This window comes from Scheffersomyces xylosifermentans, assembly GCF_036884685.1.
Source record: "Scheffersomyces xylosifermentans strain CBS 12540 chromosome Unknown RJT20scaffold_5, whole genome shotgun sequence".
NCBI lineage: Eukaryota > Fungi > Ascomycota > Pichiomycetes > Serinales > Debaryomycetaceae > Scheffersomyces > Scheffersomyces xylosifermentans.
In genome coordinates this window covers 655,926-680,417 of record NW_027042943.1, presented here as the reverse complement: position 1 = coordinate 680,417, position 24,492 = coordinate 655,926, and the positions used below count along the sequence as shown (strand labels likewise).

At 40.2% G+C, this 24,492-nt stretch overlaps 8 protein-coding genes and 1 non-coding gene across 9 annotated transcripts; 2 read left to right on the top strand and 7 right to left on the bottom strand. All coding sequences in view use genetic code 12, as the record gives it.

The window, feature by feature from the left end:
- Positions 1–787: 787 nt before the first annotated feature.
- ZCF3 (Zcf3p) lies at positions 788–1,719 on the bottom strand. Its single transcript, XM_064917363.1, has one exon. It carries the CDS (start codon positions 1,611–1,613, stop codon positions 837–839), a length of 777 nt encoding a protein of 258 aa, XP_064773655.1. The 5' UTR covers positions 1,614–1,719; the 3' UTR covers positions 788–836.
- A 1,280-nt stretch (positions 1,720–2,999) lies between these two features.
- On the bottom strand, positions 3,000–3,073 carry RJT20DRAFT_t90. Its single transcript has one exon. It is a non-coding gene; the product is annotated as a tRNA-Ile (tRNA).
- A 464-nt stretch (positions 3,074–3,537) lies between these two features.
- Positions 3,538–4,439, top strand: RJT20DRAFT_48242 (mitochondrial 54S ribosomal protein mL43). Its single transcript, XM_064920328.1, has one exon. It carries the CDS (start codon positions 3,956–3,958, stop codon positions 4,376–4,378), a length of 423 nt encoding a protein of 140 aa, XP_064773654.1. The 5' UTR covers positions 3,538–3,955; the 3' UTR covers positions 4,379–4,439.
- A 265-nt stretch (positions 4,440–4,704) lies between these two features.
- MUP1 (Mup1p) lies at positions 4,705–6,848 on the bottom strand. Its single transcript, XM_064917362.1, has one exon. The coding sequence runs from the start codon at positions 6,699–6,701 to the stop codon at positions 5,046–5,048; it is 1,656 nt and encodes a 551-aa protein (XP_064773653.1). The 5' UTR covers positions 6,702–6,848; the 3' UTR covers positions 4,705–5,045.
- Positions 6,849–8,860: 2,012 nt separating this feature from the next.
- On the bottom strand, positions 8,861–13,030 carry RJT20DRAFT_128844 (uncharacterized protein). Its single transcript, XM_064917361.1, has one exon. The coding sequence runs from the start codon at positions 12,719–12,721 to the stop codon at positions 9,008–9,010; it is 3,714 nt and encodes a 1,237-aa protein (XP_064773652.1). The 5' UTR covers positions 12,722–13,030; the 3' UTR covers positions 8,861–9,007.
- Positions 13,031–14,761: 1,731 nt separating this feature from the next.
- Positions 14,762–16,980, bottom strand: RJT20DRAFT_48175 (uncharacterized protein). The gene has a single exon (XM_064920326.1). It carries the CDS (start codon positions 16,571–16,573, stop codon positions 15,017–15,019), a length of 1,557 nt encoding a protein of 518 aa, XP_064773651.1. The 5' UTR covers positions 16,574–16,980; the 3' UTR covers positions 14,762–15,016.
- A 2,352-nt stretch (positions 16,981–19,332) lies between these two features.
- CAS1 (ATP-dependent DNA helicase) lies at positions 19,333–21,623 on the bottom strand (the record flags this gene model as incomplete). Its single annotated transcript, XM_064915895.1, has 2 exons — positions 20,883–21,623; positions 19,333–20,822 (listed from the first exon to the last, which is right to left on the bottom strand). Exons 1-2 carry the CDS (start codon positions 21,589–21,591, stop codon positions 19,333–19,335), a joined length of 2,199 nt encoding a protein of 732 aa, XP_064773650.1. The 5' UTR covers positions 21,592–21,623.
- A 726-nt stretch (positions 21,624–22,349) lies between these two features.
- RJT20DRAFT_48163 (uncharacterized protein) lies at positions 22,350–23,234 on the top strand. The gene has a single exon (XM_064920325.1). It carries the CDS (start codon positions 22,553–22,555, stop codon positions 22,988–22,990), a length of 438 nt encoding a protein of 145 aa, XP_064773649.1. The 5' UTR covers positions 22,350–22,552; the 3' UTR covers positions 22,991–23,234.
- On the bottom strand, positions 23,235–24,491 carry RJT20DRAFT_48162 (bifunctional thymidylate/uridylate kinase). Its single transcript, XM_064920324.1, has one exon. The coding sequence runs from the start codon at positions 24,178–24,180 to the stop codon at positions 23,479–23,481; it is 702 nt and encodes a 233-aa protein (XP_064773648.1). The 5' UTR covers positions 24,181–24,491; the 3' UTR covers positions 23,235–23,478.
- Position 24,492: the final 1 nt, after the last annotated feature.

Below are 24,492 nucleotides of genomic sequence, written 5' to 3'. Positions count from 1 at the left end.
AAAAAGAGCAGCTTTCCCATCATTTTAAAATTCTATATCTCTCCCTTAGCACATGCTACGGTTTATTTCGTTGAAAATTACGAGCTTATGGGATCTGTAATGGGTTTTTAGTTATTGACTATATTCTACTGTGTTCTCTGTACCTGGGGTCTTTTTGTTCCTTCCTGTCCGTATCAGTAGCCAAATACGATGGAGTGATAGCACCTGATAAGAATTGAATAATTTAGGGCCCGTACCGCAGGACATACATACCAGGATAATAATCAGGCCCGTACCGAAGGCTGTCCTTCCTATAGTTCTATTCAAAAAAAATTGTCACGTGACTTATTTCGACCGACTTTCTCACTGTTCATTTCTTCCCGTCGCTTTTGTTCCTTCCAGAAAATACTCTGGTAGACCGAAAATGGTCAGCGAAAAAAAGAATAAACAAAATAGAACACTGCACTCGCTCTCAGCTGCCGATAGAGTGAAATAGCCGCAAGCCGTTTAAACTCGTGTGTTAAAAATTTTTCTTTCTGTCTGGGGCAAGGATGCAGCCGAAAGAGGAAATAATCCAGATCGCACCGAAACATAGAGACTGAAAAATCAGACTTTGACAGGCACTATGGTGGTAGAGCGTATAGTGATTACAGTGAATAGTAGGAGAAATTATATAATTCTGTATTGTAAAATAAGTTTTATACCCAAAAGAAACCGTAACCGTAACCAATTAAAAAACCGGAGAAAATCTATACATAGAAGTGAAATATTAAAGAATTGAATGCGCCAAGAGCTGTAGTAGTAATGATAGTAGTAGTAGTAGTAGTAGTAGTAGTAGTACAATTCAGTTGATGGAATTACGCTGAGTTTGGAATTTGGCACAAGTCTTTGTTACAGTTGAATGAAGTGATAACAAACTTGGCTTCTTGAACGAATGGCTTGCAAACTTGTTGTTCTTGCTTGACTTCGGGTTCGTGCTTGACTACGGGTTCTTGCTTAATAATGACAGTAGACTCGTTATCGGTCTCAGTCTTGATGCCTCTGATGTTGCTGTCTTTGCTGTGAACTTTGTATTGAACGTTCATTAAAGGAGGAAGAGCAATGTAGCTGACATCGCCGTGTTCCTGTTTAATTTCACTAATAGGAGATTGTGATGGACTTGGGTATGGGTTGGTTTCCACTTCTTGCTTAATTTCGCATTTTGATTCGATTTTTACTGGCTCGATCAAAGAGCTGATAGAACACTTGGTAGATTTGAATGGAGCAGAACTCTTCACTCCTAATACCAAAGGAGCCGGGCTTGGAGCTGTGATGATAGTGATAGGTGTGCTACACTTAGAAATGATAGCAGCAACTGGCTCGGCTTCCGGCCAGCAGCATTCAAGGAAGTTTCTGGTGCATCCCTGGCATTTACCGTTAACTTTATCTTCGTCACACTTCTTTTTTCTCTTACGACAGGTCAAACAGCCTGTTTTCGTTCTTCTTTTCACGGCTCCACACGAGTCTTTCTTAGTGGCACTAGGCTTGGTGACCTTTTTGGAGGTGGCTGCAATTTTTGCCGACTTTGGCTTGATTGAGATGTTCAACACCTGCTGGTACGCTCTGTAGCTTGATTTTTCCATCGGAGCTGACATCCTCGAGATTACTATAACTTATACTAGAAAGAACACTGACAACCATTCAAAAGTTAAAAACTTTTCACTCGGCTAGGGCCATTTTTAAATACTAAGCAACTGTTACAGTAAGTAAAAGCTGACTCAACCGATGGTTTGAGAACGGCACCAATATGGCAACTGATATCGAATTAAGCGCGCTTGAGAATGTGCCAACTGGTCCCTTTTCGTTATGTAACTGCGAGCGCGCGTTGAAAATGGAAGGAGAAGTCGGTGTACGTATCCATTTCGAGGAATTAGTCGCACAGAACTTTGGCATTTTGGAGAGGTGGCTCTGAAAATAATGCAACAGTGGGAAGGAGAAAGAATTCAGTGGGTGACGTGAGGTGGTGGTCATGGTGGTGGTGGTGACTTGATTTTATGGTAAGTGAGAGTGAGTGAATGGAATGTGTAGTTAGTGTTATGTATGGTAGTAATTTGCTTCTGGGGTGTGTGTGTGTGTGTAGGTTTTTGCAGTCGTTAATGGGATGCATGTTATACAAGAGTTGTAAGATATGAACGGAATGTATGGAAATGCTGTGTAAAGGTGGAAGATGTGTAAGGTGGTGTAAATTGGCTATGTGTTTTTTTGCAGTCGTTAATAGGATGTGTATGTTGCAGGGCTTGCAAGATATGTACTGAATGTATGGAAGCTGGATGTATCGATCGGGAAACGTGGAGGATGGGTAAGGTGGTGGGCGTTAGAGATGTAACTCAGAGATGTATCTCAGGTGTGGGGAAGGGCTTTTCTATTGGGCTTGAAAAGATGGTACATTTTGCAACTGGAGCGGGTAAAGATTTGACTATTTAGTATGGGAAAGAGGCCGCATAAATTAAACCTAAGAATCGGAAGTTGTGGGAGCATAATATATGCCTTGATGTGAGTTTTCTGTCTTGATAAGGGTTCTGGTTGCTGTATTGGTCTCGAGCTATGCAATGCTGTTCTATTGAAGCCTCTGAAGCATTTCATAAAATGTTTAGTTTCAATAGTTGAAAAATTTTATCGATTGTGCTATAGACAAGCCCATGGGTGCAAATGTACAAATTTATATCCGTGACTAAAATAACTACAGAGTAAAACCTGCTAATTCATTCCATGGCAATCTACTCTACTTCGTTGATATCTACAATGTTCATTAAAACCTCGAATCTTGAATCGTGGATGTACTCCTTAAGATTGTCAGAAAGAGTAGATTCAAAGTCTCCTCAAATTTCAATGATGAATATAGCTGCAAAAAAATATTAAGCTCCTATTACTATGATACTTATGGCCACAGCCACTGCCAATGCCATACATCTTAGGGGACTTAGGAGAATTCAGTAGCTTTGGAACTACTTATATGCTTCTTCAAAGAAGAAAAAGAGAAATGGTCCCTAGCAGGATCGAACTGCTGATCTTGGCGTTATTAGCACCACGCCTTAACCAACTGGGCCAAGGGACCTATTCAGATGCACTATTCACTACCATGGCAGTTCAAATAATTTAATTTCACGTGATTTGCGCTAGAAATAACTCACGTGACCCCGATAAAGATATAGCTCTTAAAAACAAAAAAAATGACCCCAATTTTAAGAAGTCTTGCCATTTCTATAGTACAACGTTTACTATTCAATGGACTAAAGAGATACATCTATGGTACATTGCCAGAATATCCTCGAGTTGACTTCTTCAATGACAGTCTTTCAATTTAGCTTATTTTTAAATACCTGCTAATCTACTGTCGTACTGAAAAGTTGAGTTATCCTTCACTTTCTAATTCTCAATATGTGAAAATTATTCTCCAAAATTGCAAAAAAAGATAACTCTTCTTCAAAATCTGAGACTTTCATGATATATATCATTTATACACACATATATACACAAATATATTTCCGAAAAACTTCCTAAAGGTGGTACCAACGCAACTTCAGTGTTTATTGAGAGACCACCCCCAGATATTAATTCTACTATCTTTTACTTGTCCTTTAATCTATGCATATTTTTATACAGATTAACCGATATTTCATCAATGGGACTCCCCCAAAAAACAAAAAAAACAACAAAAGTTAATAAAAATAACCCCAAAGTTATATCAACTGACTCATCTCATCTCATCTGATCACCTCCCCGCACAACCATCTTCTCCTCATCTTACTCTTCTTTTATCACATCCTACATTTCAACTCTTCTTGGCTGTGAAATCCACCACTCTTTTGGAACCATATTTGGACTGCACACGACCTCGATTTGAACGAATATCAAAAATTTTTCGTTAACAGTTACAAGAATATGGTCTTTTATTACTATTCTTAGGGAGAAATACACTAAGAAAGTAGTATATAAGATGCCCGTGAAAGCCATAGCAAAAAGCTCGATTGCACGTAATGGTGTAGGTGCATATGTTGTACCTTGCCATAAGATTTCAGTTCAATATTGTAACTGGGGTGGATCATCTACTGGATTACGTGAATTATTGAAAAACGGACAATTAGACAACATAGCATCAAAGAAGAAGGGTATATTCTTCGACATATTCAAGAGAACAGGACACCCAAAGTTGACTTTCCACTACAATAACGATAAAGCTCAAGAAGTCGAAGTTGCTAACTTGAATGCCAAAGAAATCGAACAGAAGATACAAGAATACAGCCAGCGTTCAGGAGCTCCATTATTTAAGCATAATCACAAGGTTTTGTCCATTAACGACTCTATCAGAGGTATATGGTCTCCAATGCATACTCCTAAGTCTCATAGACACCAGATTTAGGATGTCTTTTAAGAAGACGAGATAATCACAAAGGAGTGGGATAACTTCACTAATTGTTGGATAGCATACGAATTGAATTACGTTTATAACAACATTAGTTTCATGACTTTCAATAGAAGGTTCATTTTGCATGTAAATTATAAATATAGCACATGGGATGTAATAAAATATGTCTCCCAGAATACAGCTTGTAAATAGGCATTTTATAATACAAAGTATAATAGAGAAATTCACTGTTGTAGAACTGAAAGTATCCAGCCAATCACCTTCTTTTGTCATAATTAACGACCTCTTTACTACGATGAACTGTTTTTACCTATGAAAAGTCCCCTTTTTGGATATTTTATTCCATTCTCTCAATGGCTCCATTCCATTAAATAAATTTGCACCCCAACCTATTCTGAGTTATTCTGAGCTTTTATGCTACGTCGACAGACTTAATTGTTAATATAACATTACTATGATTATTATTACATTATTATATTATTGCAGGGTGAAATAAATAGTTGGATAAATAAAGCGTATGTGAACTAACGTAGATTATGAATTAAAATAGAAGTATGTGCTTGGAAACAAATAAATAAAAGCTTTATAATACCCCATAGATGAATGCCCAAATATAAAAAGATGATGAATTAGAAGGTCAATGCAGCATGGCTGATATCATTTATTTGACGATCTCAGCATCAGAGATGGCAGTAGCATCTTCTTCAAGAATGTCCTTGTTAGAGCCATCGTTGGCGAGCTTGTAGATCTTGTTTCTCCAGAATCCGTCTTCTCCAACAACTTCCTTGGCAACCAAAGTGTAGTTACCGAAGTGAGGAAGAACCTTGACCCAGACAACCCAGTAGACGAAACCAATACCGAAGACACCCCAAGTAACAACAGCGTGAATCCAGTATGGCAATTTGTTGTAGACAGTTTGGCCCTCCACAGGTGGAATGTATGGAGCAACAATCAAGTACAAGGAAGCCAAGAAAAAGAAAATGATAACTGGCAAGGAAGCCTTAATAGGTGGGTTCCATTCAACTTCACCCTTGTACTTTCTGTAGTAGACGAAAAGTAAACCACCAGCTATAACGGTGTTAACGACATTCAATGGGTAAGAAATCAAGTTCAAGATGAAGTTGTAAGCATCACCTGGTGGTGGAGCAACAATGGTAACAATACAGACAATCCAGTGCTGGAATAAACCAACAAATGGAGTGTTGAATGGTCTTGAAGTAGCAAAGAATCTGGAGAATGGCAAGGAACCTTCACGTCCTAATTGCTGGATAATTCTACCTTGGGAGAAGATAACAGACATAACGTTGGCCCAAGCAGATAAAGCAACGAAGACAGAAGCAGCCTTCTCAGCCTTGTCACCGAAAGCGTACTTGAAGAAAGAAGCAGCCAAAATTCTACCAGAACCAGCGATTTCTTCCTTTGGAACAACAGCGAAGTAAGCAATGTTAACAAACATGTAAATGATACCCAAGAAGACGAAGGCAGTTGGAGCAGCGACTCTCAAAACCTTGACTGGGTTCTTAATTTCACCCAAAGCATAGTTAGCATTGGAGTAACCGACATAAGACCAAATAACGTTGTACAACGAGTTGACAATACCGAAACCAGTTGGAGAAGTACCAGAGAAGGCATTGCTGAAGTTGTGAGTTGGCTCGAAGTTGTTGGTCTTAATACCCCCACCAAGGGCAACCCAACCGGTGACTGTGATGAACAAAACAATTGCGACTTTGAAGATACCCAAGGAGTTGGCCAAGAATAAACCAGCCTTAACATTGATGGCATTGATCAAGAAAGCAAAGGTAATCACAGCGATGCCAATACCTCTGGAGTTCCATTGAGTAACCTCCTTGCCGGCAGCGTTCAAAATGTACTCACCGACGACAATAGAGTTACCAGCGGCCCAACCCAAGAAGAAGACATAGGAAGCGTACATGGCAGTAACCAAGAACTTTGGCTTCTTGAATAAGTATTCCAAGTAATTCTTCTCACCACCGTTTCTAGGCAAAGCAGATCCCAATTCCATGTAAACCAATAAACCCGAGAGGGCAATGACGGTACCAGCAAACCACATCATCAATGCTGTTCCAACTGAACCAGATAACGCAAAAATGGTGGAACCGGTGGAAAACACACCGGCTCCCAACATTCTGTTGATCATCAAAAAGGTAGCGGAGACATAACCAATTTGCTTGACGTTTTTGTCCACTTGGATGAGAGCTGGTTCCAGATCAGAACCTGACGAATAACTGCCATCGTCTGGCTGTTCATCGTGCTTCTCCGAAGTGGAGGATGTCTTATAGAAATCAGTGAGACCCATTTTTTTTGCAATTGCAACCCGCTAGAAAATAATTCAGGCCGATGAGGGGCAGTAAGTAGGCAAGGTTAGTGAGGATGAGGTACCACAAAAAAGAATAGGGATTCGAGAATTGAATTGTCTACAACCAAGAGGAACTTTCATCAGTTATATACAAAAGGTTTGTGATAGAAACATATCGAAAAAATCACATCACAAAACAGCCTAAACTATAGCATACTACTCCAATGCTCCATTAGGCAAATTTCTTTTTATGGACCTCTGCAAATATTTTAATATCCTTGCAGAGGAGCTGGCTGCAGGACACACAGTTTTTGCGCATAGTTACGGCATTTTGGGGCAATTGCAAAACGGCGATTACCGCATCATTGCTGCAGTTCCATTGTGCCTTGGACACTGGGCTAGACAAGAATTGAAACCGTTCACGGAGAGTGTGGTGTCAATGAAGCTGGAAAGAGCCGCTGCAAAGTAACCCCAGGGCCCGTTGTGGAGATACCATGGGATACCTTGGGTGATAAAAGATTGCAGCGTTTATCGCACAAGAGAAATGTGTGTGTGCACAGAAAGAAAGTGCAGCTTTCGGCGACTATCATGGTATCTCCTGCTTTCCTGACGAGCGATGGTTAGGGAAGTCTAAATAGACACCATCTGGCGACAAAGGAGCACTAATGATAAATAATAACATTAATTCGAAGGGAGAGTCGTACCACGCGATGACTTGGGAGGCTGACGTACCTACAATTCTGCCGCACAGTGGCAATTATCCACTAGACAAACCCTGTCGCCTCGCCTACAGAAAAAATTTGGCATTAATTCTTCAAGAGCCATTATTATCAGATCCATTGGTGAACCCAATAATTAGTTAGTGTTATGTGCCGTAGCCTCGATTGAAATTATTCTGACAGAGTGCATATTTTGACCATGCAGAGACTGCAAAATTGCAACTTATAGATTGGTGATTTCACGTGACTGAGATTTCTTGTTCAGGTAGTAACCATTGCTTAACCGTAGATATTTCTTAGTTTTAGTTGAATGGATTGTGTCACTGTCGCCTGACTCTATCTTGTGCTTAAAATCGTACCTTGCGTGAGTTTCAGTTGGTTCTTTCAGCAGTACAATTGACGGGAATGAACTTCTTGTGGTGGTCGGCTGCTGTCGTACAATTGAATGGTGTCATCGATTCCTACGACAGCAATGGGCCACTCGTGAGGCACACTAACTTGGATTTCGTCCTATGGGGTGGGACCTGTCAAGTGTGGTTGTGAAATAGTAAAAATATCGTAGTTACCAAACCGCTCATCGTCTCTTGTGTTTTTCTGTGGATGCATGGAATTACTACTAGCAAATATCTCTTGGTATTTCAGACCGAGTGCTCTAACCTCCACATCGAAAACAAAGGCGATAAGAATGGTCACTGCCTACTTTTTCCACCTTCAGATGCTTAACGTTATTTTCCGAGTCACTCAATGCAAGTGATAAATGCCCAGCATCAAAAAAAGTGTGGCTTTTGCACCCTATTTTCCACCGTATAAAGAAATTACCGTTGGACATTTAGAGTTGCGGAAATGGCCTGTAGTCAAGAAATGCTGCGACGAGAAGAGATGGAAGTATGGTTAGGTACACTTAATGGATGTGGGGGGCAGGTGGTCTTGTAACGGCATTCCGATGATGTATACGAAGTTTCTAACGGTGGCTCTAATCAATTTAAAATATTTTAAGACAATAAACATGCGATGGGGCTAAAAGCTGGTGGTTTGTTATGGTATGCGATTGTCCATCTAGGGCAATTCTCGTAATTGAACTCTCAATTGTATCTAATTATCTGTAGCCATACAGTGTTCGCGCAGACATACGAAGGCGATGAGTGTGAAGAAGGCGATCTTTGCAAACTGTATTTCACACCTGATCTCAGACCCTTACTATTCTGAGGGCTCAAAATCAGGCTACTCCGCCATACTCTATGACCACAGATATTCGTAGTGTTCGATCGAGATTTAAGAAATTTTCAATTCTTGTGGAGATAGTGAGGACAAGAAAAGTTTAAAGTTGGATTCCCAATGTTGAAAAGCAACTCAACTGATATCATCGTTAGCTTATGTATCGCTTTTGTCAATTTTGACATGACTCTGTGGGGCGTACCCATTTAGATGTAGCTGGTGACGCATTTTTCATAACTCTACAGACTTGTGGATATCGTAATTTCTATTGAATGGATTTTGCTATATATCATAGAGCCTTTTTTGGTTATTTACAAAAATATTACTGCAGAATTGAATTTCAAAATCAAACTAGAATTTGCCAATAGCAAATTAATTCTTGAGAGCATGTTCAATCTCAGACTTAGCCTTCTCCAAGTTCTCCTCTGAACCAATTAAGTAAACGAAGTTTGGATTTTTATCGTTTGCTCTTGGCACTGTGATAAAGGTATTGGTCTTCTTTCTGATTTGATTGATTTTAGAGCCCTGTGGTCCGACAATTTTAGAGAAAACAGATGGGTTCTTTGAGTAAAACCAACCAACACTCTTAGCTGCCTTGGCATTAGCCAAACGTTCCTCAATCAACTTGGCGGCTTTAGCTGTGGATTCAGCACTTCCCTTCAATCTCCAAGGAATAACAACACCATCGCTCTCATCTACAACGGTGTTGTCGACAATTGTGAACTTCGTAGCTGCATCGTCAACAGCAAATGCCTCTTCTGGTGGGGTTGGAATAGAAGAGCTGGAGAGTTTAGCAGCCTGTCTAGTCAAGTTTCCGTGTTGCACTTCAACGTTGAAGTCAGACTTCAACTTCTTGAAGATAGCACCCTTCTCGCTAACTAATGCATGATATGCTTCTGGGATATCAATTGAAAGATTCCAATCATCCTTGGTCAACTCAATGATCTTAGCCTTCAAGGCTTCCACATTTTCAGGCAAACCAGATAACTTGATGGTGGTAGAAGCGTCACTTGGTCTAGGGATGTCAATAGAAGCACCAAACTCTTCTTGCAAGGAATGACGGATAGAACCAGATGGTCCAACAATCAATCTGTGCTTCTCCTTAGCCAACTCAAAGTCCTCAGAAATGGATGCAACCTTGTTGGCCACAATCTTGTTGACCTGTTCAATGACCTTGTCGACAATTGACTTGTCACCTTGAGAAGTAACTTCGTCAGAGCCAGAGCCTTCATTTGGAATAGACAATAAACGGAAGTACTTACTTCTAGGTAAGTCATCACCACCAGCCTTGCTAATTATTTCTTTCATTACGGAACCACCCTGACCAATAAGGTCTCTGTGGTACTTAGGGTCTACTTTAATGGTGACGGATGCAAAGTTCTCGATCTCTTCGATGATTTCCTGGATCTTCTTAGTGGCTTCCTTCAAAGCAGACTTCGAACCGGTCAATTCAACCTCAGCATAACCCAAGGATTCTTCACTTTCAGTGTCTCTCTTGAACTTGTACTCAATTCCGGATCCATCAGCAATGTCATTGATAGTCTCTCCAGATTTACCAATGACTCTTGCGATAGCCTTGGTTGGAATTTTAATAGTCTCCTTAAAACCGTTTTCTTTCTCAAACTGGTATAATTCTTTTAACTCTTCTTCAGCCTTGGCTACACCCTTAGATGGACCCTTGATAGTGACTTCATCCTTCGTCTTTGGAGCATCTGCAAATGCACTTCCATTAGCCCCGTCAACAGATGGGAATCTGATTTTGACATTGTACTTATCTTGTAATCTGTTGATGTAAATACCGTTTTGGCCGATCATTCTTCTGTGGTACTGGCTCTCGATCTTAATTCTGGTTAAAGTCTCGTCGGCCAACTTCTTGGCCTGGTTGTGAATATCAGCCTTTGCCTGTTCGACATTTCTCTTAATACCGGAAATGACAATGTCAGTCTTGGACAGAGCGTCCTTTTTATCATCGTCCTTGCCTTCGTCCGAAACGTCTATCTTGACACCAAATTGATCTCTAATGGCATTCAAATGAGCACCACTCTTTCCAATTAATCTGGAGAGAGTGCCACTTGGAACGGAGACCGTAGCGCTGTAGCCTTCTTTATATTCTTGTGCATCAGCTAACACGGCTGCAATATCCTTCTTGACTTTAGCAACCTCAGATTTGACACCATGGATGTAGATCTCGTCATCGGAGTTTTTCTCACCGTTGGAATGGAACTTAACAGTTACAGAATTGGCCTCTACATCGTTCAAGATGGACTTCAAGGTGGTACCTCTTGGACCAGAGATCACAGCTTGATCCTTGGCTGGAACCGATAAAACGACTGCTTCAAGGTTGCTGGCTAACTCTCTTAAGGAGTTCAAAGATTCATCAACCTTAGCGAACGCAGAGGTGCTATCAGCAGATTCAACGAAATCGAAGTCCTCAGATTCCTGCTCCTGCTCGTCAGAGAAAAGAGTAATTTGCTTTCCTAAGATAACGTAAGAAACCTTGTTCTGTTTGGCCGCGTCCTTAATCGTCTCTGGAACCTTAGCGAGGAAGAAAGGATCAATGTCCTCCACAACCTTAGTCTGGTCAGGTGTGATTTTATTAACGACTTGTACAATAGCCTTTCTGACATTCTTGATCTGTTCAGCATCATCATTTTTGCTGACGATTTCAATTGGAATAGAAGCAATTGATTCATCAGAGAGAGTTTTGATGCTTGGAACGTTAATGCTGACATCGTGAGAAGAAGCAATTTCCTTAAAGACACCGTTCTTGTTCAACAAAGCAGCCACAGCCTTGACGTGCTTCAAGTTACCCTTGTGGGCCTTGGACATATCCAAGACCTCGACTTTGTACGCAGAAGTAGTTTGTCTAGCCTTTTCTTTGGCAGCAGCCAACTTCTTCTTTTCACCAATGAACTTAACATTTGACTCACCTTCAGCAGGCAATTTGATTAAGACATTTTCTTCTTCCAAGATGGAAGAGATAGGTAAGAATTGGTGCTTGACCTTTGGAATTGGGACCTCTTCTACGACGATCTTTCCAGAAAGGGCCAGCAAGGCCTCGTTGATTTCACTCTTAGCTTGCAAAGCAAGTTCCCTGTTACCAGAAATAAGAATGGTATTGCTTGAAGTCTTGTAGTCTGGAATCGAAATGTCCAAGTCACTATATTTAGCAATAATGGACTTCAATGCGGAACCAGCAAAAGGCTTGACAAGGTCATCAACCTTGATCTTAGCGGTCAAATTCTTAGTCTCCTCTTTGACAATGGCCAAGATAAGAGACTTAGCACGTTTACATCCTTCCACATCACCGTCAATTGTGATCTTGATAGTTTGAGCAAAGATATCGTCCTCATCCTCGTTCTCATCAGAGACTTCTGGAGTTTCTTCGACGTTACCAATATCAATCTTGACATCATTTTCCTGAATAATTGGCTTCAAAGTCTTACCTTGAGGACCAATGATTCTCAGTCTGATCTTGGCTGGAACGGTGAACACAGAGGTGACTGGTTTGGTCAATTTCTTGATAACAATACGCTTAGCAGTTTTGACGTCTTCTGGCTTACCAGTAATAAGGAAAGTTCTCTTCTTGGTATGCTGAGAAGTGGTACATTCAATGTTGGTGTTGGTATCAGCCTTGACAGTAGTCAAGATCTTAATGAACTCCGGTCTGGCAACATTCAATTGATCTTCGACGTCCAAAGAAAAGGCCTCTTGGATTGTGGAAACCTTAAAACGGTTACCGTTAGTAGCCTTTGGAGCAGGGGTAGCAGGAGACTTTGCGCGGAGAGCAGGAGAAGGCGAGCCAGAGATTGGAGTCTTCATACTTGGACCCCAAGATGGAGTCGAAGTACCAGAAACAGAAGGAGACTTCTTTCCACCACCCAAAGCTGGGAAAGCAGATTCATCAGAGATGGAACGGGCAGAAGCAGAAGTTGCAACGGATTCCTGGTCATCTTGAGCAGCGGAGTTGGAGGAGTAGGAGTAATCGTCGGCGGACTCGGTGGTCACATCGGAAGTTGCGCTGTTGGCAGCTTCGTCAAGCGAGTTGTTGACACGAGCAGCGATGATTTCGGCGGGAGTAGGCATGGCAGGGTGAGAATAAGGGAATTGGGGGAGATTTCACGGGGTTTCGGGGCTATCTTTCAGAGGAGACAATGGCAATGCTAATAATTCAACGTTTTAGGCGTCTTTTGATTAGCAGCAGGAGGTAGTGAGTTCGGCGGCAGAGGACAAGACGAGCGATATGGCGGTTAAGGAAAGATGCTGATCGCTTGGTGATGTTGGGACTGATGCACGGAGACACACTAGTGGGGGTTGATTTGGGGGGATAAGATGTACACGGAAGTGACGAATTGAAGAAAAGAAGAAGAAGAAGAAGAAGAAGAAAAGAAGAAAGAAAGAAACAAATGAATGAAAGAAAAATTGACAGCCAGAAATAAATCGGTCGTAGAAGTGGAAAGTTTCCAGAAACTCGCAGCTGGCAGTAACGAGAGAGAGGAAGTGAGAGAGTGAGGGTGAGGAAGTGAGTGAGAGTGAGACAGTGAGAGTGAGAGCCACTGGGGAGAGAGAGCCACTGGGGACAGGTGGAAAAAAAAAAGTCAGATAATAGTGGAAGAATGGTAACAAAATAGTGAAAAATAGTGAAAAATAGTGAAAAATAGTGAGGAAAGTTACGTGAAGTATGGCATGGTATGGCATGGTATGGTATGGGAAATCTTGGATCTTGGGTGAAAAATATGAATGAATAGGGTAGAAGTTCGTAGAGAGAAGAAGGAGGAGTTTTCTGGCAAAAAAAGACTGATCTGGCCGAATTTTCACGGCGAGGCGAGAGAAAAACAGTGGAAAAGCAGGAAAAATAGGTGAAAAATAGGAAATTATTGGAGTTTTTCGGTGTGAGAGTGTGACAGTGTGAAAAATAGTGTGTGGTCTCTCACTATGAGACTGAGCTGAGGCACTGAGGATTCGTGGCTTGTGGCTTGAGAAAATTACTGAGAGGGGTGACGGTGTCACGGTACGACAATGACAACGTAGCAGTTATGAGAGTGATGTGATGTCCATGGCATGGGGCTGTCAACTGCAACGAGATGAGATGAGATGAGATATGGGTGTGGTGTGGTGTGGACAGCACGGCCATTTAATGAAATACAGGGATATGGTGATGCATTAATATGCTACGTAGGGAACGTAATTAGTTCGTCTTTTTTTGCAGATAGAAATACACCAGATTATAAATGTCAATGTAAATACATACAATTGAATCTGGGTGAAATCTGCAATGGAAACCAACGGGACCTAAGTGTAGAGAATGTCTGGCACTTTTTACGAGGGAATTACTGGGCTTGAAAAGAAAATCATCAGAAAGCTAGGGACTGAAATAGACGACTCCCTAGTGGCTAATGAAAAGGGTTCATTAAATATATTATAGTACGTCTAATCTTTTATGTAGAATTAATATGCCTGATGTGAAATATTCTAAAAGATACAAAGTATTCATAAACAATATCAGTATTATCCCTCCATTATCCGCTTATTCTCACTCTTTTAAAGAACACGAAGCCGTTTTCTTGACCTCCTTAAATTCATTATCGAAGGACCCTGAAAAATCGTATGAGCTGATATTCTGCTACCAAGTCACCCTGAAAAAAAAAATCACAAGTCTCGGCAGAGTTCGAAAAAGCATTCTACAGAGACGAAATAGCGAAGCATCCTCAGAAATAGCGAGGAATGCAGCGAGAGAATGTGCCAGCAAGGGGAAAAATATAACTACAACTCGGCTGCCACAAGAATCTCATCTCGCTCCAGATACTGACAGCTGTATTCCTTTTGTAATTACCACGTCACCAGTTATAGTGGAGATTCTGGAACCCTGAGATTTGTGATTTTGGTGGGGAAGCTGAGAGGTGGTGGGGGAGTACCACTGTTGTAAATGAAGGTCTTTTATATGCCCCCCCAAAAAAAACGCTTGCTTCTTTGAAAGGATAGGAAGGCCCATGTGGAACCCACAATCCTCATTAAGAACTTTTCATAATATACATCTCGTATTAGCCTCTTGTCATATTACATTCTTGTGTTTGGTACGTTGTATGGGAAGCTTCCGTTAACAATAATGTCGCATTGATCTCCGCAATGTCGTGCAACAATTTTGCAGCAGTACCGAGAAATGTCGTCCCATTATGCTGTTGCATAGCTGTGCCATAATAGGGACCCTTACAGTGGATGGTTTTGCAACCATTATTTGTTTACTTCTAAGTCATAAATCATTAATCTAAATCAAAGCTACTATAGAATCTAAATAACTTCTACAAATTTCTAGCTTGGCTTGGCATTAATCATTAATCTTCTTGGCTCACTTTTTGATTTCTCGTTATTTTGCGTTCTCCCTTAGTTCTCAACTGGTTCCACCCTTTCCAAGGCAACGCCTACCAATCCACGTTGGTGGATCATGAAATTCCTGCAAACACCAGACATTGAATGTTGGGCATGTTTCTGATGTTTCTTCTTCTCATATGAATGGACAACGTCCATAAAAGATGTGTAATTGATAAATATGTCGTCATTTTCATTTTGGTCTTTGCTCTTTATAAACTGCTCATAATTACTCAAGGTAATATTCTTTCCGCTCCATTTGTCATACGAGTTCAAGTCGGGGATGCAGTTTGAAATGTATTGCTTTTCTAAAGCCGTGTGGTACTTGTCATAGCACACGAATTTGAAGTTGTGAATGGTGGTGGTATATTTACAGGGATCATCAGCTATACTCAGTATCGAGGTATTGTTCGACACAACCGATTCTCTTCTTTCAGGCTCAAAGATCGATTCGGCGGAGGAGACAACACTCCCAGTTGAGACCAGGTCTGATGGAGCAGGAGACGAAGATCTAATCTTAGGGCGAGTAGACGAGAACGGATCGCTGAATTCTATCAATTGACTTCCAAGCACAGCAGCTTCTTCGTCATCCTCTTCACCAAAGAGTGGATCGCTTCTTCTCCTGTAGCTCGCAGCGGCTGCCGTGGCTGCTAATAATGCATTATTTCTATTAGAATATCTGGAAGGAATACTCTTTAATTTCGTAATATTCCTGCTTTCGATTGGAGAGCTCAAGTCCTTTCCAATAGAGAGCATTCTGAACCAATGGATCATTCCATAGAAGGACCAGAACTGGAGCAATATTTGCTTATACTCTATTCTTAAACGAAGAACATTCTTATACTTCACCAAGCTGGAGGACATGGAGCTGTCGTAGATGTTCTCTTCCTTGTACATTGCTGAAATCAATTGATTCAACGAAGGTGCCTCTCCCACCAGCAAGTTAGCCAATGTGAATGAATCAAGGAGTTCTCCCTGATACTTCGATTTGAACATATTGTAGGTTTTGGTTGACGTTACTGGCTCGAACAAGAGCTGGTTGTCGTTCATAAGGCTATGGTATTTCGTTAAGTCATGGCTGAGGGACTTGTTTGCTTTGTATGATCTATGCTTGGCTTTAAGTTTGGATAAAGCGGAACTATTAATTAACAGTTGATCCTGCAAGCCAGCATCACCATAAGCATCTCCAGCAAAGAGATCGACCTCTAACTCATTTCTGGCCAAAGAATCATAATCTGTATGGCTTTTGTAAGTGTTATTAACATCCCTTACCAATTCATTCAATGAGTTTAATTCGTTGTATAACACAAGGATTAGTTCACAGAGTTTCTTGTCAGCATTCAAGGAATATATGTTAAGTTGTGTAGAGTTCAATTCTAAGATGACCGGTTTCCATGAGCGGGAACCGTTGTTGTAATGATATGGTGTGAGGAACTCGGACTTGATAAGAGAAAGACCAAAGAACTCCACTGAAGGCTTGTAGGATGGTAACTTTTCGTTTTGTTGGGAGTAGATGGGAGCTGATTGTGGCTCATATTCTGGGGGAGGTCCAGCGGGTATGCTGTGGGACATGTTTGATATGAATCTATAAGTTGTAGCGCCTATCTGTATTAGTTCTAATCGTCACCAAGTAATTCTTATCTTGGTTTCGTGTTTTGAAATGAATGTACCTTTTATAGTTTGACGTGATGCAAATGTGAAGTATTCTTGCTCTTCTATGCATGTACGCTGTAACTATTAATAAACGGGTTAGTAAGTTGCTCCAAACGAGGCGTTAGCTGAGTGGTAGATAGTGTGTGTGTGATAGAGTCTATTAGGCTCGTCCGGAGGTTATCTTTGCTGTGACGATAGGAGTCTGATCTGGTGGCTTTCTGTTCTTTATACCCCGAACAATATTATTAAGGTCATGGATTATAATAAATTATTATTAGAACGCAGCAATATGAAGCAACAATAATAATAATAATAATAATAATAATAATAAATTTAATATACTGTGATAAGAATAATATGAGTGAGGGGGGTTTGCTGCTCTGGCATTAATATATCGCAAACAACGTCAAGTCTTACTATGATACACTTAAGGTTTAGGCATTGACGGCAACATAGTGGAAAACACGTCATTACGCGACGGTTATATGATACACAGGCCTTATCTGGGTAGTCACGCGAAGTGCGCTCCGACGTGAGTGAATAGTGGGGTGGCTGGAAGTCGCTATCAATGGAACATTGCCTATGAAATGAAAACACAGCAGCATCCGAGATGTCAGCTAGTATTGGCGAACAGTGGTTAGGTAGACCAATATCTGGAACAATCCGGAATAACAAAGCGCATGTTGGTTGCAGTTTATTTTGCTCACCTGGTACACGTCTGAATTAGTGTGATAAAGTGCTCATAGTAAATATGGACTTCGTTATTGCTTTTTCTTCTTTTCCCGACTTCTGGCCTTTGCTTATTGTGGGAATTCTGACTGCTAACACAAGCTCTAGAACTCATATTGAAAACTATATCCCATCACCAACGTGTAATATTACTAATAATCTAAGATTAAGGGGAAGGAGGGGCACCACGACTATCACTTTCTCAAACAAAAACTTTTATCTATCTCCATTCAATTCAATATTATACATACTCTCCAAAAGAAGCTTCCAAAATCCCTACCAAATCGGACTGCTTTTCTACTACATTCGCTTCCCACCAGGATTTCAATTCTCTTATATATTTATAAACAGCAGTGTTCACTAAATTACTGAAAACTCGTATATATCTCTCTATTTTCCCCGATCCTGGATATTTGGAATATTTTACGTGCTTCCCCCGCTATTTTTTTCTTGACCGGAATTCGCTCAGTCATTTTTTTTCTTATTTTTTTTTCTTAGCAAGTTTCGGTGGTCGGTGGTAGAGAAAGACCCAGCGATAAGTCCGCCAATAGTTCTTTTGCGGGAGAAGGACGAGGAGAAGAAAGAATTCTTGGTGGAGTTGAAGGTTCTTGGTATTGAAGTTATTAAGGTATTGGCTTTGCTTGATGAAACGGAATATGTGTAAATTTGTGTGTCACCGGAGTTTTAAACTATTGGCGTATATGCTTTATCGTTTATTCTCTTGACCCTTTTGACTCCTTTTGTCAGGGATTACTATTGTGTGTTTGTATGTATTGTATTTTTAATGTTGTTCGTAGTGTGATTTCTATGGTTGGGTAGAAATCAGGCTCCTCATGGCGTGGTGTAGATTAGCTGTATTGGGAACTTCCGGGGGGTGATTCACAACGAAGTTTTTCATTCTTTTACTCTTTCATTCTGACGGTACGACGGCGTCTGGGGGTTGATATGAACCGGGAGTGGTTCCATAACTCGTGCCGAGCGCTCTTGCATCCGATAGAGCAAAGCAATAAAATAGTCGTAGACAAGCAATTTTTGGAGTGTTGAACACCAAGAAATTGTCCCCACTAGGAAAGTTTGCAATGCCTTCCAAGACATGTTTAAGGTCCTATCTCGGATAGCCTCCTCTTTCTAGTGGTGATTATACCAATCAGAAGAAAACCATCAATTAACACATTTATCGGATACGGTATTTAGGGAAGGTCGAAACTCGTCGTATTTCGATCTATTTCGGCCCAAGTTTTTCGTAACCCCATCTCTTTTGAGAATTTTTCTCAGACGTATGCTGACTATTTGTCGATTTTCATTGGTGTACTGTCGAGTCACAAACATAATAAGTTCATGCGGGACGGTGCATCTGGATTGATATTATATAGATTCTATGTAATTAAGCTGCTTTTCATGTCACACTATCCAATGGTTGACTGTAGAATACGACTTACTCAGCAAAAAACAACGGTGTGCTTCTAATTCCAGTGAAATTCTGCAATGAGTGCATTACAATCGCAGGGCACTAGGTAGAACCCTTCGATAATGATATTTTAACGTAAGATACAAAGAGATAGAAGCTGAGACTCGGTCCGAGAGCATTTTGCCACCAGCGAGTTCGGAGAGGAATTAACAATTTATAGCCGTCTGATGACCACGATATCTGCTCGGGTGCGGTTACATTGTAATATATTGCACTGATGACCTATGGATATATCGGTTTATGAGTGGAAACATTCAATTTCTCGAGCATAATACAGTAATTCCGACTCTTGGTCACTATAGTATCTTAGTCATTATAATACCCTAACAGTAAGTTGCATCCTGCTCTTCCGTAGATATTATCTCGTGATTTGTGTTTAGGTGCAAAAAAAAAATTCGTTGCATTAATTATACATGTAATGACTAAGCATTACGAAGCATTACCTACTATTTTCCAGCATAAACGTATTCTAGTGAACATGCTAGCGTTCCCTGGAATCTAAGAAAGCCTTGATATTATCTATCAAGTCCTGCTTCTTTGTTGCAGACTTGATTTGATCTTTATACTTCTTCTGGAAACCTCTCAACTGCGGTACAGTAAATTGGTGCCACTCATCATTCTTCCAGGCCACCAAAATAGCACCTTCGTCCAATTCTGGAGCTGTAGCAGCCTTTTTGGCAGGTGGCTTGCTTGCTTTGTCGTCTTCCAAAGCTCTTTTTGGGGCTCTTTCATCAATATCTTGTAATCTGTAGTTGATCTTTTTAATTCGATTGAGCCTATTTTCATCACTGTGGATATATTCCTTCAAATAGTCCAACTTTTTAGCAGTTTGATCGTTGTTGACCAATTTTTTATCTTCTTCAGAAAGCTCAATTTGCAATAACTCATGCTTAATTATCTTATAGAAGTAGTTCAAAGAAGGATTAGGGAAATCATCTGGGTTGTAACTCTCATAGTAGAAATCCCGGAAGAGGTCCTTTAAATCCGCAACGATTTCTTCATCTGCGCATAAATTATCTTCATCATTGGTGAATCTGTTTGCTTTATCGTCTATGAAATGGTTCGGCAAACAACGAATATCATCCAAAAATGCCAATTTTATCAATAGGAAACCTTCAGGGAAGTCGTATTCTCCTTTTATGTTCCTTGATGAACTTTCTACTCTCGTAGGATACAAGGCCCATAAGCTTGGTTTGGCGTTTTTCCTTATGCAACCAAAGAGAACGCCATATTTCTTAAGCTTCACGCAAGACTGATACAAAGATGAAAAAGTTGTAAATGAGCTCTGATAGCCACCTTTCGTAGACAGCGTCTGCTGTCCATCACTCAAATCTGGTGTGACAAACATTGGCGCCTGAGAGTTGTACGAAGCATTGAACCTATCCAAGCTTCGGAATCCAAGCAACTTCAAATATGGCGGAAGTGTAAATGTCACATCTTCAGTTCTCATTCCTTCGTCATCTTCAATTTCTTCATTTTCTTCCTCCTCATCGACTTTTTCTGAGATTGTACTTTCTGGAGTGTGATCAAAAGCATAATTCGTCATGAATTGAACAATTTCATCCTTCAAGAAAACAATCTCACCACCTGCCAACAAATGTCCCTTACAGGTGGTACTCTCATTTTGCAGCTCAATCTCCTTAACATTGTCTTCATCTTTCACGGCTTTTTCTTTTTCTTTATCCACAATTACTTCGTTCGTGTCCGCGTTAATAAGATTGGAGTCTGTGAACACTCTTTTTAATGTCTCTCCTTTGGTGTACAACAACAAATCTCGCTTATATCTTTCATGTGAACATATAGTATAACCCTTTACTGAACATCCTAAGTTTCCTCCTACTTTTCCTCCGTCACTCAATATAATATCACAGGCGAACTGTATTCGCCTTACCTCTCTTGCTCTGAATATACTCTTTTTGATCTCATCATCAACAACAGTTTTCCGAAAAATCGATGAGTCCTTATGGAAACCTCTAAATTTATAAGTTCCATTGTTAAAATCACCAGTTGCTTCATCATTATTGCCATCACTTGGATCCTGTCCGTCTTTAGTTGTCTCGTTCTTATTCATATTCAAGTAATTCGTATTAAGAAAGATATCTCTAAAGCGCGTCATATCAAACTCAGATGAGTCCTTTGAAAGGAATATAGGGCGAATAAAGAAGTCATGCGCATAGTAGTCATTTATAATCCTCCAAAGAGCTTCTTTGGTCGACTTTTGTGTATATGGTTCGTCATTTGTTGTTAGCCAAATGACTTTCTTTCGATTGAATTCCTTTCTGTTAATCAATTCGTCGAGGATTTTGTTAAAAATAACAGGCAAATTCTCAGATTCTGATGGTTTGGAGTACTTAAAGTAGTAATCTAGCGGTCTTACGCCTGCTTTATCATCTGAAAGCAAGTCATTCAAGTGTTTCATATTGGTTAAATTTAAGAAACTCAACCTGAACAAACGATTGAAGCCTGGAGCCGATTTCATGGATTTTAAAGTTGGAGAAAGCTCACAATTGTACAAGTATATTCCCACACCAGTATTCCGTTGCGTAATAATCAAATCTGACATGAGTTCATTGATACTGGTCAAGATTTCGTAGAGCTTAGACTTATTGCTAAGACCTTTACGCGGAGCAAGTAGGTCTGGTGTGACTTCTATGAGGAAGATAATACCGTCTTTGATTTCATATTGCTGGTACAGGTTCTTCTCCTCATCATCCAGGTCTTCATTGGGGTTATAACTCATTTTGGTCCGAATTTGGCTTCAATTGACGTGTCTTAGAGGAAGAAGACCTGGTCAAATAGCTGTGAAATATGATGTCATAAATGAGTTGTAAAAAATGGGGTCAGTGTCGCGAGATGACAAACAAAATGTCATTTGTACAGTGAATTGGAGGCCGCTGTGTTGGTGGAGTTTAACCGGGAGTAGGACTGTTAGATGGACAGCACAGGTGGGATGAACTATTGGAATAAAGCTGGGGTTATAATTTGTCTAGACCGGTTTTTGAGTTTTGATCTTTTTCATGGAGTTGCACTGTAACTATTTTATCAAAATGATAGCTTTGCTTATAGCTGAGCCCTACTGAGACTTTATCTCTTAGTGGTCGTCAACACCCTTGAGATTGTATACCCTACGTAAAACCCACGAAAAAAATCAAAAACTTCACTTTCACTTCATTCACCGCATTACATCCAATCCACAAGTCCACCAAAATTCAACCCATATCTACATATCTATAATACATCATTCTAACATAACTATGACTATCCTTAGGCCTCTACGACATTGCAGCCATTTAGTTAGCTTCTATCCTGCACACAAAAACAAAATGCAACATGCAACATTTTTGAGACTCGAGACATGCAAATGTCGCAGAGAAATCAAGACACGGAAATGTCGGCCACTAAATGTCGCAAATGTCGTGAACAATCTCATCAATGTCGCAGCGGCTATCAATAATCAACCGTATAATACTTTATATATGAATTCTTTATTGATACTTCTTTAGTTTTAAGAGTAGTGGATGTCAATTGTTGCTGTAAAAAGTGGATATCTGTATTAATTGGGCTCTTACGGTGATTCTTGAGTTTTAAGAGTTGCATAGCTCATCTATAACAGGAGTTAGATCCAGTTATTCTGTCATTTTAGTAGATCATATTCATTGAATTCACAATAGATCATAAGTTCAAATTGCCGTTGATCTACAATGTCAATTCACTTCATACTAGTGCTTAACAGGCAAGGAAAGACTCGATTAGCCAAATGGTTCAATAACAACTACACACTTCAAGACAAGCAGCGATTTGTACTGGAAATACACCGTCTAATCAGTTCCAGAGACTCGAGGCACCAGTCTAATTTTGTGGAATATCAACTGAATAAACTAGTGTATAGACGGTACGCTGGGCTCTACTTCATATCATCAATAGATCTCATTGATAGCGAATTGAGTTATTTGGAATCTTTACATTTTTTGGTGGAGATCTTGGATGTCTACTTCAACAACGTCTGTGAATTGGACATGGTCTTCAATTTCTACAAGTTGTATAATATTGTGGACGAGATATATCTCGGAGGAGAGATCCAGGAGATCCTGAAACAGAAGATCTTGGATCGATTGGCATATTTGGATAAGTTGGACTAGTAGATGAGGCCTTGACGGATTCATAGCTTTAAGAATGGGACGAAACACGATCAAAGGAGAAACGAAAATGTTTAAAAAGACGACAACAAGAATAATTGAAAATAGAACAATTCAAAAATTGACAATATAGTTCTAGTGTATATAACTTGCTTTATATTTGCACAATAATAGCGCATTCTACGATTGAATATTCATGAACAGGTTCATGTCAAGCATGAGGTCAAGAAATTAATGAAGAGATATGAATAAAGTATCTGTTTCTATAATGTGTATTAATTAGTTATGTAAGTTGGCTATTCAGGACAACATCTCCCTGGTGAAGTCAATACCATTAACCATATGTTGTGGTATCGATGTATTGTTTGCCTTTCTTTCCAGACAATCGATTTTATTGTTTTTTAGGGGCACAAACTCCAAGTCTCTAAAATCACTATTAGAGACCTCTATTTATGTTCATATAGACATATATTCTTTCCATTTCAACATATTCACCTTAACTTCTCTATCTGCTTATCTGTAAGTTCATTTACACCCTTCTTCTGAATCAAATTCCAGAGCAACTCCGTCACAGCTTCGATTCCCTTGCCATTCACATCGACAATTTCCACAGAATCGTCCTCTTCATGGTGTAGCACTCTCATGAAGCTACTTTTCACAATTTTCTGGAACTCCTGGAGCTCATATCTCTCGTCACCCCAACCTTTTCTGTTTCCCAATTCTTCCAAATCCATGGTCAAAAACATGGTCAAGTCCGGTTTAGGCAAACCTTTATCTGGGCAGTATAGCCATTCTACATCTCCCATCTGCTCCGAGGCAGTTGTTGAAGCTATTGCTGTAGATTTCGTGCCAGAATTCTGAACTGACTTCGAGTATTCGTACTTAGCAAGAGAATATGCAATTCCCGAATAGATATATCTATCGAGAACGATGAAATATCCCTTATTTAGAAGATCAATGATCTCGTTGTTCAATTCCCATCTGTTGGCCAGAAATAGCAAATGAGCCGATTGGTCACTCAATTGGAAGCTCGAATCTGTCAAGTATTCATTGATAATGCCTCCGATCTTGGTGGTTCTATCAGGAAACTTCATCAATTTGGACTTACCAAGCTTTCCAGCAATTATAGCAGATTGGGTGGATTTTCCGGTTCTATCCAAACCCTCAATAAGAATAAGCTGTCCACGAGTCATTCTACCCGAGGAAACTATGTGAAAGGGACAGAGAAGCTACAAGTGTGAAGAAGAAGAGAGATCAATCAACCGCTGCATTCCTTAACTATGGAGAAATAAATAATTTTGGAAACGCGTTTGGTCGGAGAAGAGGAAGGATAGTCCGATGAGTCTGGGGATGAGATGGTGGGGGTGGGAGACAGGTGGTGGATGGCGAGTAGAAGAGGGTAGAAGAGGGTAGAGGAGCAAAGGGCAATGGTGAAATTAGAAAAATAGAGAGATAGGAGAAGTTGGAATTAAAAATGGGATAGCATTGGATAGATAATTGGTTCA